Source organism: Spermophilus citellus, assembly GCF_964194105.1.
Source record: "Spermophilus citellus genome assembly, chromosome: 19".
Classification (NCBI taxonomy): Eukaryota; Metazoa; Chordata; class Mammalia; order Rodentia; family Sciuridae; genus Spermophilus; species Spermophilus citellus.
Genome location: NC_138201.1, coordinates 12,878,159 through 12,899,118, shown reverse-complemented (window position 1 = coordinate 12,899,118; position 20,960 = coordinate 12,878,159). Strand labels below are relative to the sequence as shown.

Genomic DNA, 20,960 nt, shown 5'->3' with positions numbered 1-20,960 from the left:
CACAAGCAAAAAAGCTGACTAAAACAAATGTTATTACAATGATGTTGACTCTACTTTAATATTTTCCTTTGTATGTTAATGCCTATACTGTAAGCTCTACTGTTTCTCAAAGATGTATCCTAGGGCTGAGGTTATGGCTCAGTGGTAGAGTACTTGCCTAGCACATGTGAAGTACTGGGTTTGATCCTCAGCACCTCATAAAAATAAATAAAATAAAGGTATTGTATCCATCTACAACTAAAAAAAAAAAAAAAAAAAAAAAAAAAAGGTGTATCCTAGTACTACTGCCTGGAGAGCATAGTGCTAAGTAACACCTACTTAGCAGAAGCTTGCTTGACAACTACTGTGACCTCTGAAATATTGCTGCAAGGGAACAACAGAGTCCAAGGATTATTGGCCGTTACTACTTGCTGTTCAAGTCATCCAGCCAAAAAAAGTACAAGAAATATGCATACTTGGAAATAGAAAAAAGCTGGAGCTACTTGAGGTCAAGGTCTCTCAAAGTCATTGGATGTGATCTGTGATTAGGATGGCTACTATTACTCCCAGAGATCTAGATCCTCTGCTGCCTGACTATTTGCCTGAGAGTACTAATGCAATTGATGTGGGGCTTTGTATAATTTTCTATAATCTCTTGAAAGATTTAACAGCAGGAATCCATTTGGCAAATTCAAGGAAAACAGATCCCTTTGTGTAAATCTCTAAGAAGCTACATTTAACAGGTATCAAGTTGTTCAAAATACAAAATAATTTAGGAAGTGTTAGCATTCATAAATAGACATTTTGCAAGAAACCAATTATTAATTTAATATATTAATGGAATATCTGTCTCTTCTTTGAAAATATCCATTTGACAAATTCTAGTGCCTACTTTCTTGCCTGTTTTAAGAAATTTTGTATTCTTCTGTGCAGCCACAATTCAAATTTCTATTTTACTTGTTCCAGTGGGGTGGAAAAATGGGAAGCTTCTAGCAAACACAACCAAAAAAAAAAAAAGTGGTGTTTTTGCAGCATGACTACCCAACTTCAGTGGAGCACCGAAGTTACATTACAAAATATCTTCTCTTCCTTATTGTGTGTAGCCTTGCAGGGATGAAAAATTAAGGGCTCCTACTTTCCCACAAACCAAATACTGGCAAATGCCATTGCAACTAATTCCTGTTCTTAGATGGGACACTGAAACATGAGCATAATTGGTGCACATTGGTTGCTCTGGACTTTACTTAACTACTTGGTACTGAACCCAGGGGTACTTAATCACTGAGCTACATCCTCACCCCTTTTTATGTTTTATTTAGAGACATGGTCTTGCTAAATTGCTAAGGACCTCTCTAAGCTGCTTAGGGCCTTGCTAAATTACTCAGGCTGACTTTGAACTTGTGATCCTCCTGCCTCAAACTCCCCAGCTGCTGGGATTACAGGCATGTGCCACCAGCCGAATACATTTTTTTTCCTATTAAAATTTGTCTTTTTGCTACTATCAAAAACTATGGAATTCAGCTGGGCACGGTAGCACACAATCCCAGTGGCTCTAGAGGCTGAGGCAGGAGGATCACAAGTTCAAAGCCAGCCCTTAGTAAAAGTGAGGTGCTAAGCAACTCAGTGAGACCCTGTTTCTAAATAAAATACAAAAAAGGGATGGGATGTCTATTTAACATAATCCTTGAAACTCTAGCCAGAGTAATTAGACAGAGAAAATAAATTAAAGGGATACAAATAGGAAAAGAAGAACTCAAACTATCACTATTTGCTGACATGATTCTATACAAATAAATTCAGCAAAAAAGCAGGATATAAAATCAACACCCACAAATCATATGCATTTCTGTATATCAGTGACGAATCCTCTGGAGGAGAAATTAGGAAAACTACTCCATTCACAATAGCCTCAAAAACAAAATACAATACTTGGGAATCAACTTAATAAAAGAGGTGAAAGACCTCTAAAATGAAACTACAGAATGATAAAGAAAGAAATTAAAGAAGATCTTAGAAGATGAAAAGTCTCCCCTGTTCTTGGATAGGCAGAATATTGTCAAAATGACCATACTACCAAACGCACTATACAGATTTAATGCAATTCCAATCAAAATCCTAATGACATTCCTCATAGAAATAGAAAAAGTAATCATGAAATTCATTTAGAAAAATAAGAGACCCAGAATAGCCAAAGCAATCCTTAGCAGGAAGAGTGAAGCAGGAGGCATCACAATACCAGACCTTAAACTATACTACAGAGTCATAGTAACAAAATAGACATGTAAATCAATGGTACAGAATAGAGGACACAGAGAAAAACCCACATAAATACAGTTATCTCATACTAGACAAAGGCACAAAAAACACACATTGGAGAAAAGATAGCTTCTTCAACAAATGGTACTGCGAAAACTGGAAATCCATAGGCAGCAAAATGCAACTAAGCCCCTATCTCTCACCATGCATAAAACTCAACTCAAAGTGGATCAAGGACATAGGAATTAGACCAGAGATCCTGTGCCTAATAGAAGAAAAAGTAGGCCTAAACCTTCATCATGTTGGATTAGGCCCCTACTTCCTTAACAAGAGTCCTAAACAGCAAGAAATAAAATAAAGAATCAATAAATGGGATGGATTCAAACTGAAAAGTTTCTCAGCAAAAGAAACAAAGAATGAGGTGAAGACAGAACCTACATTTTGGGAGCAAATTTTTGTCATACACACGTCAGTAGAGCACTCATCTCTAGGGTATATAAAGAACTCAAAAAAAATTGAAGACCAAAATCACAAATAACCCAATCAATGAATGGGAAAGGAACCGAACTGAACAGACACTTCTCAGAAGAAGGTATCAATCCATCAACAAATATATGAATAAATGTTCAACATCTTTAGCAAGATGGCTAAATGGCCAAGTGGCTCAATGGCCAAGTGCCTCTGAGTTCAATCCCTAGTACCCTGAAGTCAAAATTAAAGAAAGGCAGTCAGTTAGATAGATAATCTGGTAAGATAAAAGAAATAGAGGCTGATTTGTGTCTGGAGATTGCCCCTGAGGAATTAAAATGTTCATACCTTCAGAGTCCTTCCTCCAACTTTATCTAGATAATCTACCCTTGCTCCAACCTGTTGGTAAGGTAACCTGACTCAGGAATTGTTTCTCTCTATAGGGAATTGTAAAAGTTGTTAATTAATGCACCCTGGGCCGGCTTCCTGCCCAGATCACTCCATCTTCACCCCTCCAGCCATTGGCTTCTTACCTTTTTAAAAACAATTAATTAATTAATTAATTTGCCCTATTCAAACTTCCTCTGTTCCTCCCATACCCCCTACCTCCTCTAGGTTGATTCCACAATTTGGCTATTGTGAACTGTGCTAACTATGAACATTGATGTGGCTGCGCCACTGCAGTATAGGGTTTTTAAGTCTTTGGGGTATAGACCAAGGAATAGGATAGCTGGGTCAAATGGTTTCCAAGTTTTTTAAGGAATCTCTATACTGCTTTCCATATTGGTTGCACCAATGTACAGTCCCACCAGCAATGTATGAGTGTGCCTTTTCCCCTACATCCTTGCCAACATTTATTATTGTGTGTATTCTTGACAACTGCCATTCTGACTGGAGTGAGATGAAATCAGATAGAGCAATAATGTCCAGGATATAAATAACTCAAAAAACTTAACACCAGAAGCAAACAAACAACCCAATCAATAAATGTGTGAAGGAGATGAACAGACATTTGTCAGAAGAAGATATACTATTGATCAACAAATATATGAAAAGAGGTTCAATATCTCTAGCAATTAGAGAAATGCAAATCAAAACTACTCAGATTTCATCTCACTCCAGTCAGAATGCTTCTCACCTTTCCACCATCCCATTGGAGCATCTCCTGGACCAATCATGTAAGTAGGACTGCCGGACAGAAATAAGGGTGGAAGAGAGCAGGAGAACAAAGAAAATCTAAGATGTATAAAGGAGGTAAAATGCTCTCACTTATTGGAATACAAGGATATTAGGTACGGCTCCCTTCTCCCTCATGGGAGAAGTCTGTATTACCCCTTTTTATATGCTTGTCTCGATGTGCTTCTCTGATGTTATACTTCAACCTGTGAGGAAGCAGAAATCATCACAGATGACTGGCAGTATCACCCCCTATCCACCGCAAAAAAAAAAAACAAAAAAAAAACAAAAAAAAAAAACAAAAAACTAAAACAAAAAAAACAAAAGACAAAAACCAAGAACTATGGAATTCAGAATTGGGACTCTTCCCATGAACCTTTTTTTTGTGTGTGGTTATGTGAAAACTTGGAAAAGAAAGTTTCACCTTGAAAACTGGATGCAGCCTCATTAATCAGAGGAAAGAAAGTTTTTGCTTCTATAGTTTATTGGTTATGAAGCTATTATTAGAAAAGCCTAGTTATTTCACAAAGTAAGCCACCACAGGGCAAAAGTGCTCTTCCCTCTCTACTCAGCTGAGGAAGAATTTGTATTGTTCAATAGGATTTCTTATACTTGAATCTATATTCCTTTAAATTGCATTTTTTACCACCATGCCTGAGTCTCATAGGAATCCTCTCCTTAGCACATGCATCAGATGATAGTCAAAGTCAAGAAGGCAAATAGAGACTCATTTCACCTTAAGATCTTATCAAGTTTGCCATATTTACAAGATGCAGGAAAAGATATGTAAAAGAGAAAAGAAGGAATAGGTGAAATATGCTCTTCGACTGTTTACTTCCTTATGCAGCAAAAACAGTCTGCCAACATTTATTTCCAGACCCCTGCCACCAACCTCAGTCTTATTACCTGGGAGGAACCCATTCTCTGCAAATAGAATGAAATGTCTGGAACAAGACAGTGTTCTCAATATACATGTGAGAACTTTGCAATCCAGAGAATAAATATGCTGGTTCCCAATGAGTTACCTAAGAAATCAAGGCCAGAACCTCTAGCTCCTGGTTTAAATTCCAAATCATTTTCAGGAATAGTTACCATGTTGCTTGGAAAAAAATTTTTACATCATTGTAATTCAAGAGCCACAACATTTTTCAAAGCAATGGTATTTCTCTTATAACTTTTAAGAATGCAAATACATGATTTGGGGGTTTTTAACATGCTTCTCTCTTCCTAGAATGTCATCCACAACCCTCTTTAGGGCAGCTTTTTTTGGCCAACTCCACTTCCTTTGGGGCTTGTTAAGAGTCTACTTTCTTCCAGAGTTCTCCCTTGCAGCATGCCTCAGGCTGTGTTCATTGCTCTACTTCTGTATTTCAAATCTTTGAAAGTCAAGCGTTGTTTTTCTTTTTGTCTTGTGATTATCAATACTGTAATTATTACTTAATGTAACAATTCCAAAATAATAACTTGCCTAAAAGAAGGTATTTAGATTTACATTACATGAGCAAAGTTATAACACTAGATACCCTGTTCTAGTGTTTTCCTCCTACGAAGTTAGTTTATTATAGCAGATCAACAATTACTTTAGAAAATCAGAAATGGAAAACCTTTCAACAGTTTCACTGAACCAACTATAGCTTCAGGCTAATCACCACTCATATCATGAACATATTATTTTGAAATTTCATTTGTGTTTATTGAACCCAGACTATATTGTTCACTGTACTGGGTATGGAGTGTTGAAGGTCAAATACAATTCACCGTCTGCCTTTCTGATTGGAGCAGATAGCAAGGCAGATCATCATGATGAAATTCAATGAATTCTCTTTCAGAGTTATACATAGGTTATCATGGAACTCCTAGAAGACATCCCTAATTGTTTTGATACACAGGCTTATTCATTGATTAGAACTTCTGCAACATGGTTATTCCTTAAGAATATATTCATGGATTTAAACATGTTGTGTTGTTACAGAGACAAATGTGTACATCACAATCCAAAATGTGACCATAAAGGAAGACTGGGTAAGAGATAGCTCTCTCTAGGCATTATGTTTTGAAAAAATAAATTGGAGTTAACTGGAAGTCAAGGCAGAAAGCAGAGCATTTGCAAAGGTTCAAGATATTCTGGTACCTACAAGAAGGGTGAATGTGATTGATTTCAGAGTATAAGAATGGGGCTCAAGGTGGGGATTACAGAAGTTTAAGTGTAGGAATGAGACTGGAGATTAAAGCAGATACCAGGTCATAAAGTTCCTTATGATCTATGCTAAACATCTTTACTTAATCCTCTGTGGAATGGGAAGCCAGGGAATGATACCGAATATACTAAAATGACTGTGTTTCAGAAAGATGATCTACATAGCTGATTGGATATTATGTTGGAACAGTTATTCTGAAAGGAAAGGTCGCTGCACCTATAAATTCAGATGAATAAAATGAGTTCCCAAACTAAGGCAATTGTAATAATTATGGGCAGAAGGGAACATTCTCAAGAGGTGCTAGCAAACTGTTTCAAAATAAAAAATAAAAAGAGCCGAGGATGTAGCTCAATGGTTAAGCACCCCTGGCTTTAATTCCCAATACCAAAAAACAAAAAACCTCACATGAAGCAAATCCAACTAGATCCTAAGATCAGAAAAACTGAAGAATAAATAATAGTTAATACTATTAAATAATGAATAATAAATAATAATTAATACATGGAGGCTTCAACTCCAAGGAAAAAATATTCTAGGTCAAGATAAAGTATTAATTAAAAAGATACTTCAGAGTTTATCTGAAAACCAATAATTACTTTATAAGACCAACTGAAATAATTATATGAAGTGATTGCAATGGAATATCAAAAGGAAAGTTTGAATGTTCTTTTAGGTTTTGAAAAAATTGACAAGTCAGTGGCAAATCATTACAATTTGTGACACACTTTCTAGCAGCAGCCCCAGAATACTCCTGGAAATTGTCTCATAGACTGTGAGAGTCATATATGTATTTGGTAATCTTAAAATCCTTGAATTGAATTTGGTTCAAAGGATCTAGACCTTATTACTTCCTCATGTTATCATCAACATTTACTTTGACCTTCATTTAGAAAAAGGAGTCTCTATGTCCACAGGAGGCCAGTTACGTTATTATGTGGACCTGAATTTTAGAGCATACAGGGAGTGAATTTTCTCTCATTCCCTGCAATATTAAGCAATAAATTGCTTTTGTTGACATTGCATGTGTATCCATTACAGGGCAATTTATGCAAATACAACTGTTTTATTACAAAATCTCATCATCTGAGAAAATCGTGTTACAGTCCTCTTTGAAAGTTCAACATGAAGCAGCTTCTGTGTTTATTTAAATTTTCCAGGACCATCCAAGAGAGAACAATTATTGAGGCTCTCTTGGATGGCTTAGAAATTGTGAATGGGCAACTGTGTTCCAAACAAATTATATGACTCCTGTTAAAGCACAGATTCTTTTCTCTGATGTGATTATCTTGATTTGCTTTAACCCAGAATGACATGACAGAGCTCATCATGCTCTGCTACCAGGTGCAGGGCAGAGATAGCTCCACTCTGGGTTCTAAGTACCTGCTACCTGAAGACTTAAGTCAGAAGGAAATTTTGAAGCTAGAGCATTCTAAAAGGGAAAAGACATTTATAAATGAGAATTACAATCCTCCAAGTCACTCTGTTTAGAGAGAATGGAAGTGAACTCCCAGCATACAGAAACAACAGGATTGAGCCTGTGCTTGCTTACTGTCTCTCTTATACACACACACACACACACACACTCCATACACTCATGGGAGATCATGAATAGCTCAACTCCTCTTCTTATACTTCTTATTTGGTGAAAGCAAATTAATAAGAATAGTAATTAGCTTATGAAATAAAGAACCTTGTAATTACAACTAAAGGCAGATATCATCTATCACTCAGGTTATTTTCAAACTATTCAAATTCAAAGATAACTGTCCTTATCCAGTGTGATCCACTAATGGTCAGATATTGTTGGATATTTAAATGCTTTCCCTATATCTTCTGTAATTTACCAGCCTGAGGAAGCAGGCACCATGAATCTCATTTTCTCTATGAAGAAGCAAAGGCTTGCAAAATTAAACCCTGTGTCAAAGTGTTTATAATACAAAATATTGGAGTTTAATATTCAAATACAGGTCTTTCTGGCACCAGAACCAGTGAGCTTGCTCATTTCTGCACCATATCACTTTACTTACACACACATACACACACACACACACACAGTGAATTTGTGTCCTTGAGGGTCAACTTCAAGAGTCAGCAGATAAGGAAAGAAAGTGTACATTTAATATTATCTCAAATATTCTATCAACCAGTTGGGTGTAGTAGCACAAACCTGTAATCCCAGTGACTCAGGAGGCTGAGGCAATAGAATCGCAAGTTCAAGGCCAGCCTCAGCAACTTATAAAGACTTCTAGCAATTTAGCTAGATCCTAGAAAGACCAGAGATGTAGTTAATAGGTAAGAGGATGCCTGGGTTTAGTTATCAATATTAACATATCCTTTACCTGTAAGAATACTTATAGGAAATTCCAATAGAGCAAGCTTTCCTCTTCTCTTTCAGAAATATAATATCTTCCTCTTTCTTTCACTAGATATCAGAGGAAATAATTATATATTTTTTAGAAGTAATGGGATATAAATACATATCTTTAAATACTAGAATAACCTTTGGGAGTCACAAGATCCTCGCATTGAAAGAGGTCCACAGAAATGAAACCAAATGAACCTCCCACTTTTTTGAGGCCATACTCACATGGAGTATGATACAAATTACAATTTCCCCTTCCCTTCTTCTTTCCCACCCTGTCATTTCTTATTATATAAGTTAATTCATTCAGATTAACTGCTCATATGATATAATTCCAATTAATTTTATTATGAACATCTCCAAGTACCATCATACTATGAGGAACTAATGTTCAGGACATCCCCTGAAGTTGAACCTTCAGTGTTCTCTCAAACTTCTACAGCAGCACATGGCTTTTAACTGATCCTCATCCCCAAGAGAAAATATTCTCAGATTGAAGGATTTCATTCAAAATGATGTCCTAAGATACAATTTTTATTTTGGAACTGGGACTTTTCAATGAATGATTGGATAAAAAACACATTCGGAGGGAGTTTAGACCACATTACAAGGGCTGCTCATTTTTGCAAAGTCATTAATTAGAAATCCCTGATATAATATCTTAAATTTCCACAGAGTGACACTAGGAAAATATAACTGTATGAACCCCATCAATGATCTGTCTTTAGAATACACTAGTTTATAAGGACTCAGAAAAAAGATATGACTTGGTCCTAAAGGAAGAAAAACCATCCTTTACTGAATAATCAGCATGATTTTGACCTTATAAACCTATAAAGTTTGTAATAGAATAGTTACAATTCTTTCTTTGCTTTATCCAGTACAAAGTTCAATATTAAATTTGAGTACCTGAAATTCATCTATGAGCTCTATCTTACTATATTTACCCATATTCTCTCTTGATCGTATCTATTTGCTTCTATTCTGATATTTTAGGTATTTCTCTATGTCAGCCTCTAGTCATATTGTGATCAAAGCAGGACTCAAAGAAATAAACAAATAAAAACAGTCATCCTAAATGAATAGGTATATCTTTGGGGACTCATGAAGTCAGTTGTTAATGAATCCTATAAATCATAGCATGGCACAAGGCCAGGGTTAAGATTTCTATACTAATCAGAAAGTTTTTAACTAAATTACACTCAATATTTCTCCGTCAGGAACACAGCAGTTGAGGCCATAGTAATGAATGAGACAGACAGGGTCTCCTGTTAGAGCCTGAGGGACAAAGTAAGGGCAAAAACAAGAAGAAATTATATTAACACAAGATAAGAGCTGTGGAGGAAGATGCTAGACCAAGCCAACAGGACCAAGGATGGTGGGTGAATGTGTGTGGTCAAACCTAGAAATGAAGTTCAGGATGATACAAATCTCTGATGAATTTTGAAATAAGAGCTAATAATGATACACTAAATTAAAAATAAGATTTACAACCAAACCTTAGCCCCCTTTTTCCAGCAGCCACATGCAGATACATCAGCCATATTTTTAAAAAGACATATCTTAATATACATGTTATCTGGGAGTCAAATACTCAAAGCTCTGTCTTCAAAACTTGTGATGTCTTTCCTCATCAAATACAACTCTTTCTTTCTTCATGATTAATTAATTAATTTTGCAATATTGGGGATTGAACTCAGGGGTGCTCTTCCAATAAGCTCTATTACTAGCCCTTTGAATAATGATAATAATAATAATCAAAATTATTACTATTATTTGAAATTTGGATATGGTCTTAGTAAGTCCAAGCTAACCTCAAACTTGCAATCCCCCTGCTTCAGCCTCCTGAGTCACTGGGATTATAGGTGTGTACCACCACACCCACCTTGGACTCTGTTTCTATTGCCCTGTTAATTTGTTCACATTTATAGTCCATTAACCACAGTAGTCAACAATCATTTCAAGCGAATAAATTTTTTACAAACAAAATTGAATTTAAGCTTATTTTAGCATAAGAACTATATAGAAATTTCCAACCATGCACACACACCCACATATACAACACACACACACACACACACACACACACATTTACTATATCCAACATTTCAGTATGTGGAAACCTGAATATTTATTGTCAAAATTCCTAAAGTGATAATTTTGTCTCATTTTCTAGAACCTGCCAGTAGCCAATATTTGAACTTATTACTTCCAATTTGAGTTGAATAGACAAACATTAAAGCATCCTAAGTTTCACTAAATAAAACTGTCTTTATTAAAATAATCTAAAGTCCAAAAGGTTAAATACATTGTACAACCTGGATAATTTATTTTGTTTTGTCTTAGTCATTCAGCAGCATTACTGTTAGTCTTCAGATAGTTTTTTCTCAGCAAGAGAAACAATAAGAGAGGTAAATAGGGAGCCCACATCATGGGAACAAATTTTTACTCCTCACACTTCAGATAGAGCCCTAATATCCAGAGTATACAAAGAACTCAAAAAATTAGACAATAAGAAAACAAACAACCCAATCAACAAATGGGCCAAGGACATGAACAAACACTTCACAGAGGAGGACATACAATCAATCAACAAGTACATGAAAAAATGCTCACCATCTCTAGCAGTCAAGGAAATGCAAATCAAAACCACCCTAAGATACCACCTCACCCCAGTAAGATTGGCAGCCATGACGAAGTCAAACAACAACGAGTGCTGGCGAGGATGTGGGGAAAAGGGTACTCTTGTACACTGCTGGTGGGACTGCAAACGGGTGCGGCCAATTTGGAAAGCAGTTTGGAGATTCCTGGGAAAGCTGGGAATGGAACCACCATTTGACCCAGCTATTGCCCTTCTCGGACTATTTCCTGAAGACCTTAAAAGAGCACACTACAGGGATACTGCCACATCGATGTTCAAAGCAGCACAATTCACAATTGCCAGACTGTGGAATCAACCCAGATGCCCTTCAATAGATGAATGGATAAAAAAAATGTGGCATTTATACACCATGGAGTATTACGCAGCACTAAAAAATGACAAAATCACGGAATTTGCAGGGAAATGGATGGCACTAGAGCAGATTATTCTTAGTGAAGCTAGCCAATCCCTAAAAAACAAATACCAAATGTCTTCTTTGATATAATGAGAGCAACTAAGAACAGAACAGGGAGGAAGAGCAGGAAGAAAAGTTTAACATTAAACAGAGACATGAGGCGGGAGGGAACGGGAAAAAAAAAAAAGGGAAATCACATGGAAATGGAGGGAGACCCTCATTGTTTTACAAAATTATATATAAGAGGTTATGAGGGGAATGGGATAACAAACATGGAGGGAAATGAATTACAGTAGATGGGGTAGAGAGAGAAGATGGGAGGGGAGGGGAGGGGGGATAGTAGAGGATAGGAAAGGTAGCAGAATACAACAGTCACTAATATGGCAGTATGTAAAAATGTGATGTGTAACCGATGTGATTCTGCAATCTGTATTTGGGGTAAAAATGGGAGTTCATAACCCACTTGATTCTAATGTATGAAATATGATTTGTCAAGAGCTTTGTAATGTTGTGAACATCCAATAAAAAAAAAAAAAGAATTGAAAACACCCTAAAAAAAAATGGAACTGTGATAGGGTTCACCTAATTCTAAACCATTCTGCCCATTTTGGAAATGTATCCATGCAGAGGCACATCCAGCATATTCTCAGGTTTCTACATAGACTGGAATCTATCATCTGACAGAAGTAAGATATCAATTATAGTACTTATTTTCTTCTGTTCATTTCTACTGGTACTTAGGGGACCTTAGTTTCACACCTTTTAAAATCTCTCTGAAAATAGCAGCATGTTATAAACAAAGATGTTACAGTTGTGGTTTGCAGGATTTCAGGAATGTGAGTGTGAGACGGGGTGACTCTCTGTAGTGTTCGCTCAACAATGTTTAAAAGGAACCCTACAAGCCATTTGAAAAGGGCAACTTGGTGACCACAATTGTTTCCTACCTGCCTCTTTTGAAATCTGTGTGAAGGATTCGACACCTTTTTCTCCATAACTTCCTTCAGATGCGAGAGTAGACACATAGTTCCAGCCAAGGGCCTTTACGATGTCTACCATGGCCTGGGCTTGAAAGGAATCAGGTGGGACCACACGGGAGAAGAAGTCATACCGCCGATCGTCACTGAGCTCCGGTGCTGTGGATGCATAACTAATCTGAGGGATCTGAAAAAAAGAAAGCATCACAAGAGAGCATATGGTCAGGATAGGAGCAACTCATTAATATTTATGACAGGTTATGCAAAGTACAGAGCAGGAACAGTAAAGGGGGTATGTGTTTGGCCATATTACCCTCATGTCATCTTAGACCACCTAACTATGACTACTTCTTTGCAGTACAAAAGTGTTGTTGAAGTCTTGCCCTTTCATTTTCCCTCTTAGAAGGAAAGGTTGATGATAGCATGAAAATTTCAAGGTCAGGGTTGTGGTTGGTTAGGAGAAAAGCATTTATGCCCATTCTACTCAATATTGTATATTCCCCTTCATGCTTTCCTTCTTAACAACAATAGAAATAAAAGCATAACACCCTAACTTGACTGTATTCAGAGCTTGGTTTAGTTTATACAGCTTTCGAATATTTAGGAATATAATTAGCCATTTTTTCACTGATTAAGTCCTGGAGACTTGCTAGGAAATATCCGAGTAAGCTACATGCACTGTCTAATTGAGTCTTCACAAGAATGGCACAAAGCAGTTCAGCCCCATGCAAAGGCATTTCTTGCTCAGAAGAAGCCTGAGCCCTGCAGCTCTGCCTGGCTTAAGTCCATATTCCTCAGCAAACTACCTGTTACCTGCAGGAGAAATGTAAGCCCAAAATGCCAAAAAGAAAAACAGAAGTTACCCTGAAGTGGTAGAATTTTGTGACCCTTACATACACTAGATCCTGGAACTTAGGGTGATAAGGATAATCACCAGTAACCATAAAATCTGTAAGAACAGGCCCTAGTTAGAACCAGTCATTTTGGACCAAAATGATCTAGAGTCGTCATAGCAGTGGGGACTTGATAGTCTGATACCATTGTGCTGTCATTCAAAAGATAAGAGGTGGACCTGGAGGAGACTCTCTGGAAACTTCTCTGGGATCCCCAATTAAACTGGAGGGGAGGGGAGACACACTGTCCCTCTTCTCTCTGGGAGGTCCCACTCTTCTCCCTCTTTTCCCCTTTCCTATTCTTTCTAATAAACTCATGCCTGTTACTCCAAAAAACATGCCTGAAATCCTTTTGGCCTGATTGCAAACAAGGGTTAAAGAGGGGGAGGGTCTCTGTGATTGCCTCAGCTTTGTGTGGGCCCATGCCCTGTAACAGAAGGTCACTGGATAACAACCAAATGGCTTCCCTTAGCCCAGGTAGTATCTCTTTTTTAGGAGCATAAGTGATATGATTATGTGAGTAGTCTTGATACCTTGATTTTAGCCAAATCAAATTATGTAAATAAAGAAATTGCATTTAAAAAGACTTGCTTACACTCTTAAACAACCTAAGGCAACCCCAAAAATAGGCCTGGATGAGGAATCTTGTTTGGAAACTAATGCCAGGAACCCTATGCTAGTTACTTCTACAATATACCAAACACACACACACACACACACACACACACACACCATTCTTTCTCTTAGCTCTAGCAAGTACTAAAGTATTATTAGTATAATTTGTATGTAAGAACAATCAACTCTAACAATACTCTGCTTGAAAACTCTTTCAGGACTTAACCCTGATTTATCGTAATGATTTCTCAGATATCTAAAATCCAGTTATAATCTGTGTTCAGATTGTGTTCAACAGTCAATCTAGTTTGGCCCCAACATGCCAAAGCTAAAGTCAAAATGACCCTTTGAGCCCTGCATGCTCTTCAATATTAACCTTTTTGCATTTTTCTCTTTTTGTCTTTTGGCTGAATGTATCCATATGACATGTTTAAAGCTGATTATCACTTCTTTAAAGATCATTTCTTCACTGTTCAGCTTCAAAGTCAAGTCATGCTGCCTTGACATCATATCACCCACCACTATTTTCCTTGTATCAGAGCTGTGTTGCAGTTCTACTCTACAGCCAGGCGGGGGTTGGCTCACTGCCCCTGACTCAAAGCCAATGCAGAATGAGGAGGCCTCAATGTCTCTTGATGGATCTTTACCTGAGCGATTATTCTATCAGTACAGTATACTAAATCAAGACTATACTATACCATGCTATTCTATTATTCTACTAAACTATAGCAGACTACTTTATTACTACATTACACTATATCATATTATTCTATTTCTACATTACTGTATCACATGCTATTCTATTACTAAAGTGTATTACATCATACTATCCCATTACTATGCTATTCTATATCAATGCTAAACTATTTCATACTATTCCATCACTGTGCTATATCAACACTATACTATATCATACTATTCAATTACTACACTATATTATATCATATTATTCTATTTTTACACTATACTATATAATGCAACTCTATTATCAACTTGTTTTGACAAAAGAAGTAGAGAATTAAGAGAAGAATATGAAAAAAAGAAGAATATGAGCCTGTATTAGGTCATAAAGTTGTAGAGATCCCTACTCAAACACTGCAAATCTCTAAACTCTTAATTTTACTAAATTGTTACTACGATGTTTTAATAATAATCAGAACATGAGGAAAGCCAGTACATTATGGAAGTCCAGGCTGATTTCTGCCCACAGCACAGACTAAATAGTCATTAAAAGTTATTTTGTTAGTCATTCTTAGACTCTGTTTAGACATTTTATTTAAATTCCTTGGTAGAAATGCATGCAAATATTTTTATAGAATGAGTTACTTAAGTGTTGTTTATAGTTCAGAGGTTTAAGTATGAGTCAAGGATATCTAATGAATAAAGACTTTGGGAGAAAAGGGAGGGAGGGAGGAAAAGAGCCTTCTCCTCACAAGAAGTAAAAAGGGAAGAAGCCAAGCATGTCAATCCTTTTCCATGAATTTCAACTTATGGGAATGCAAAAGCTTCGTACTTTTGCACAGATGCCATTCCTGCCAAAAACCCTTCCACCTTGGAAACAGTGCTAATAAAGATATACTCAGCATTCTATTTGAATTTGCATTAATGTAGCTGCTGCAAAACATCATAATTGGAAAGGCCTCAATGTAAATGAGTTTTCTAAACTGTGCCCCAAAATTTCATAATGAAAATCCCAGTGAAGCAGATTTCCTTCCTCATCAACACTTGGACTTAGAAAATGACTGCTCTCTATGGTTGTCCCTCCCAGTGTAAATAAGCAATATCTACTGGCTTAAGACCTATGTTTCCCTTTAGGATCATGCACAGGTTCTCCATTTGAGGATACTTGTTTCTATATTACACATATAATGATGCTAGAGTAAGGGATGAAAGAATAAATGAATTTCATTTCTGAGATAACAATATAAATTTACAAAGATATCTCTTCCAGTAAGAGAGATGAAGGACTGGAAGGGTTTATGTAACCTAGGAAAATATTTATGATGCTTCTTATTTGGACACTTGTTTCCAAGCTAATGTTTAAGTCTCCACCATCATTATTTGGAGGTGTGGGTTACAACTGGTATATACAACTGGCCAAGTGATTATTAGTCAACTATAGTGATTAACTTCTGCTCTGTCCTTGATACCTAGAGATACTTTATCTTTCTACTATTAAAACCCTCCCTTCATGCCAATTTCCTATCAAAGTCAAGAACTGATCTTTTAATAGAAACAATTCAGTGTAATGATTTTCCAGCTATAGATAATAGACATTATGACCCTTCATGAGGCTCCTTTTCCATTTAGAAAACTTGAACATTTTTTATATTTATCATAGAGATAAAATGTCATATTGTTTTTCTTTTTTCTCATTTCATAAAAATTGGCCTATCATCACATAAGAATGGTTTTGTTAATGATTGAGTCTCCAAGCTTTGGAAGTATACATAGCTTACTCTACATGCTTTTACTTAGGAAACTAACAATAAATATTATTTACAAAAAAATACAGAGAATAAAAACCAAGAAAATCAGTTAATGTTAATTCCTGCATGCCTTTTAACATTTATTATATCTTTTTTATTGTCCTTGTTTGTGTATTTGGCTATGCATACATTTGTTATTCATTATGAGAATTTGAATCTTGGTCTCTTCTTCCCTCCTCTCTTTTTCTCCCACCTCTGTTTCTGCTTGCATAATATTCTGGTTGACTATTAAACACCCTTTTCAAGCTTCACTATCATTAGAAGTCAAAACAAAATCCTCAGAACTGATCAAGTCCCTTGTACACATGTACGAATCCTTCCTTGGACATGTTCAAGACTTTGTTCCTCCAAGTGACAGAAGTATCTCTGACCCTCACTGAAATCTTTCTCTTCATGGAAATTACTTTGGGTTGTCACATAAGGTAGAATAGCAATATGTATCTTTTTGTACTTGAATGGGTAGCTACTTGTCCCAATACCATCTATTAGGTAATTATTCATTCTTTACTGACAATTCTCAAACAGTGGTGGGTCTTTGGGTGGGGTGTATCTTTTATTATTCCTCTTTTCTGTATTCTAAATCTTGGGTCAGAATTTTACTATTTTAGTTCTTATAAGCATAGAGTATTTCAAGCATATATTATTTGCAATATTATCCCTTCACTTCTTTTCAACTTTTCTTTAAAAAAATGACAAATCACATATGCTTAGTTTTCCAAATAAACTTTAGAATAAGGTTTTTCAAGTTAAAAAGAAGTCTATTAAGATTGTTGATGAGAATTACATTATAGCCATAAATTAATTTAGGCAGAATTGAAACATTTACAGTATTTTGTTTTCCCTCAAGGGAAAATAAGTGTTTTCATTCACTCACTTGTTTATTCTTTTGTTAGTAAAATTTTGTAATTCTTTAAATGTGAGTATTACACATTACTTGTTAAATTCATCTCTAAGTAATTATAATTTTCATTGCATTTTGCAATGAGAAAATATTACGAGTTTGTTATCTATCTATTGCTGGCATGTAAGAATCTATTGGTTTTTGCATGTTTTTTGACTTGTATCCTTATCAAAACTGTTATTACTTTTAATAACTTATACTTTATTTTCTTGGGATTTTCATATAAGTTATAGTAATTCATTTAGTTTTATTTACTAATTATATAATGTAGAATTTTGAGAATGAGATGGTGGGGAGATTGTTTTCCCATTTCCTGTTTCTCAACAGTGAGCATTTTAAAACTATTAGAATTTATCCTCTTACCTTGAAAAATTATATAGTCCAGAGAAAAATTAAGATTACCATTTAAAATTTTATTTTGTCAATGAAAAAACTTAGCTAAAAATTCTATTTTTTTTTTTTAGATTGAGACTTTCAGAATTGAAAAACAAAAAACAAACAAACAAACAAATAAAAACTTCTAGATCCTCTGGCTCAACGTCTCTCTTTACATATAAATGTGTTTCTAACTTTCTCTCTTTTTTTTTTGTACCAGGGTTTGAACCCAGCAGTGCTTAACCACTGAGCCACCTCCCTAGTCCTGTTTATATTTTGAGATACAGTCTTGATAAGTTGCTTAGGGCCTTGCTAAGTTGAGGCTGGCTTTTGAACTTGTGATCCTCCTGCTTCAGCCTTCTGAACTGCTGGGATTTCAGGCCTGTGCCACCAAGCTTGGCTCTCCCTCTATATAATGCTCTGGAAACACTTGCCCAATCTGTTATTGTCTTCCACCACACTTCCTAAAACCCTTCCTTTACACTTGCTATCAATGTAGAGCATACTTATTCTACTTGGGATACAGAATGGCACTTCTCCATAAAATCTAGGTAAAGCTATCCTGTGAATAAAAATTAAAATAATATAAAGCATCACTTGGCTTTTTCTCATGAGGAATTAAGTATTGTAATGAATAATCTTATTATGATCCTCACAAAAACCATCCAACTAATTTCAGTTTTTCTGACTTTAGAATGTATGGAAGAGAAAGATCAAAAACCAGTGCTAAGGGGCTGGGGTTATGGCTCAGCGCTTGCTTCCCATGTGTGAGGCTCTGGGATGGATCCTCAGCACCACATAAAAATAAATAAATAAAATAAAGGTATTATGTCCATTTACAATTGAAAAAAAAAAGGTTTTTTTTTTTTTTTAAAAAACAGTGCTAAGGTTATGTGTGAGCGGCAAATCTGAAATTCTCTTAAACTTTTTATTCCTAAGCACGTGCTATAATTCATTATTATTGTTTTTATTCCTAAGCACTTGCTATAATTCCTCATTATTACCATCATCATAATTGCTACTGGGGATTGAGCTCAGAGGTGATCTACCACTGAGTTATACCCCAACCCATTTCATTTTTTAAATTTTGAGACAGGTTCTCACTAAGTTGCTTAGGGCCTCACTAAGTTGTTGAGGCTGTTGTCAAACTTGTGATCCTCCTGACTCAACCTCCTGAGTCAGTGGGATTATAAGCATTAGCCAATCTGCTTGGCAGCTATAATTCCTCTCTAAGAGAAATGATAAGGTCTGGGGGTATAGTTCAATAGCTGAGTACTGCCTAGAATTGGTGAGGCCAGAGGTTCAATCACCAGCATAACTCCCCTACTATGCTCTCCCCCCACAATCCCCACAAAAACAAGATACCATCATGTTAGTTAGAAAGCAGCACAGTTTACAATATCTTTTTTCCTTTTATTGTGTTATTCTCCCTGCATTGTTTGATACCAATGAAGAATTTTTCTCTCTGTGATTGAAATACTTTACCATTTTATATTCTTTTTAGCATACTATATACTTTTAATCTTACAAATTTTCATTCTCTCTTTTGAGAAAGACAGGTACTTCAGATTTTTTTTCCCCACCAATTTAGGGCCCTCAGCACTTGAAGTCTTTTGTCTTTATTTTTGTTTGTTTGTTTGATAATACTCAATAGGTATAGGTGATATTTTACTGTGGTTTTGATTTGTATTCTCTGCTGATGAGGGATGGTGAACACAGTTTTATATACTGGTTGGCCATTTCTTTGTCTTCTTTGGCGAAATAGTTATTCATGTCTGTTTTAGTTAGTTTTGAATTGCTGTGACCAAAAGACCTGACAAGAACAACTTAGTGGAGGAAGTTTATTTTGGTTGATGATTTCAGAGGTTCCATCCACAGTTGGCTGACTCAATAGCCTAGGCCCTAGGTAAGGAAGAACTTTATGGCTCAAGGGTATGTCAGAAGAAAGCTGTTCAGGACACAGCAACCAGGAAGCAGAGAGGGCTCTCACCAGGGACAGAATATAAATCTCCAAGGCATGCTACCAATGACTGGACTCCTCCAGCAACATCTTACCTGCCTACAGTTACTACTCAGTAATTCATATCAGTGGATTACCATACTGATTAGTTTATACATCTCATATTTATTTTAACTCTGAATATCTTTGCATTGTCTCACACTTGAGCTTTTGGAAGATACCACATATCTAAACCATAACAAGGTCCTCTGCTTACATTTTAATTGGGTTATTTGACTTGGTGCTATTGAGTTCTGTGAGTTCTTTATATGTGTTTATTAACATCCTAGATATAGAAACTGCAAATATGTACTCGAATTCCATGGGCTGTCTCTACTTTGTCAATTGTTTCCTTTGATATCACCCCATTTTTGTTGTTGTTGTTGTTTTTAAAGTCTGAACCTTTGGTGTAAGATTTAAAAAAAAATAATTGCTAATACATTACTTGTGAAATTATCTTTACAAATTCAGTTTTGTCACCGATTTGCCCTAGAGCATATATATAATTCTAGAATCTTATTTAGAGAAGAAAACAGATTTATTTCCTTGGAGAGACTTCACTATACATTACAATATTATACAGATTCAGAGAACCTATGAATGAATTTATACTCTCGTCTGCAATTAATTTTCTCACACCTAAGTTTCCTCTTCTGCAGAAATCAATTTTTTTTTTCTCTAGGGAATTTTTTTCTTCTTCTCAAATCAGTATATAGACTATTTTTACTTCTATTACACTAAATAACTTGAAGCACTAATTAAACCAAACTTGCCATTTTTATATTGATCCTTCAGGTTAATTTACAACTGGAGAAAGCTGTGTGTCACCACTTCTGGACACTGTGATCCTTCTAACATCATCGTGGGGCCAACACTTTTCCTCTAGTACTCTGATGTATTCAATATGGTAAAGAGAAAATGTGATGAAATACTCAAATTTTCACTGGTTTTAACAACTAATTGTTGGTAGAAGTTCATAATATCATCTAAGAATCTAAAAAACACTCTGTGAATAAACTACAAAAAAATGCAATCAAGGTGAAATTTTGGTCAGACTTAACAATAATAACTCTTCCTCTTCAGTGTCCCTTTAATTTCTTTTGAGGCCATAACAAGAAGATAATTTCAAATGTGTCAGACGCATGAAATATACCTCAACAATGAATTCCTTCCTTTTCATATTTTTAATGATTCTATTCGCTGAGTTTAATAAATACCT

The 20,960-nt window shown here is 35.8% G+C and overlaps 1 protein-coding gene across 2 annotated transcripts in view; it reads right to left on the bottom strand.

The window, feature by feature from the left end:
- GRM7 (glutamate metabotropic receptor 7) overlaps positions 1-20,960 on the bottom strand; it is a gene marked incomplete at its 3' end in the record, with an annotated part of 844,437 nt that overhangs the window by 553,252 nt on the left and 270,225 nt on the right. For both annotated transcript variants that reach the window (XM_081276152.1, XM_081276151.1), the window contains exon 2: positions 12,440-12,656. In XM_081276152.1, the coding sequence (XP_081132278.1) occupies positions 12,440-12,656 (217 nt within the window). The remainder of the gene's footprint in view (positions 1-12,439; positions 12,657-20,960) is intronic.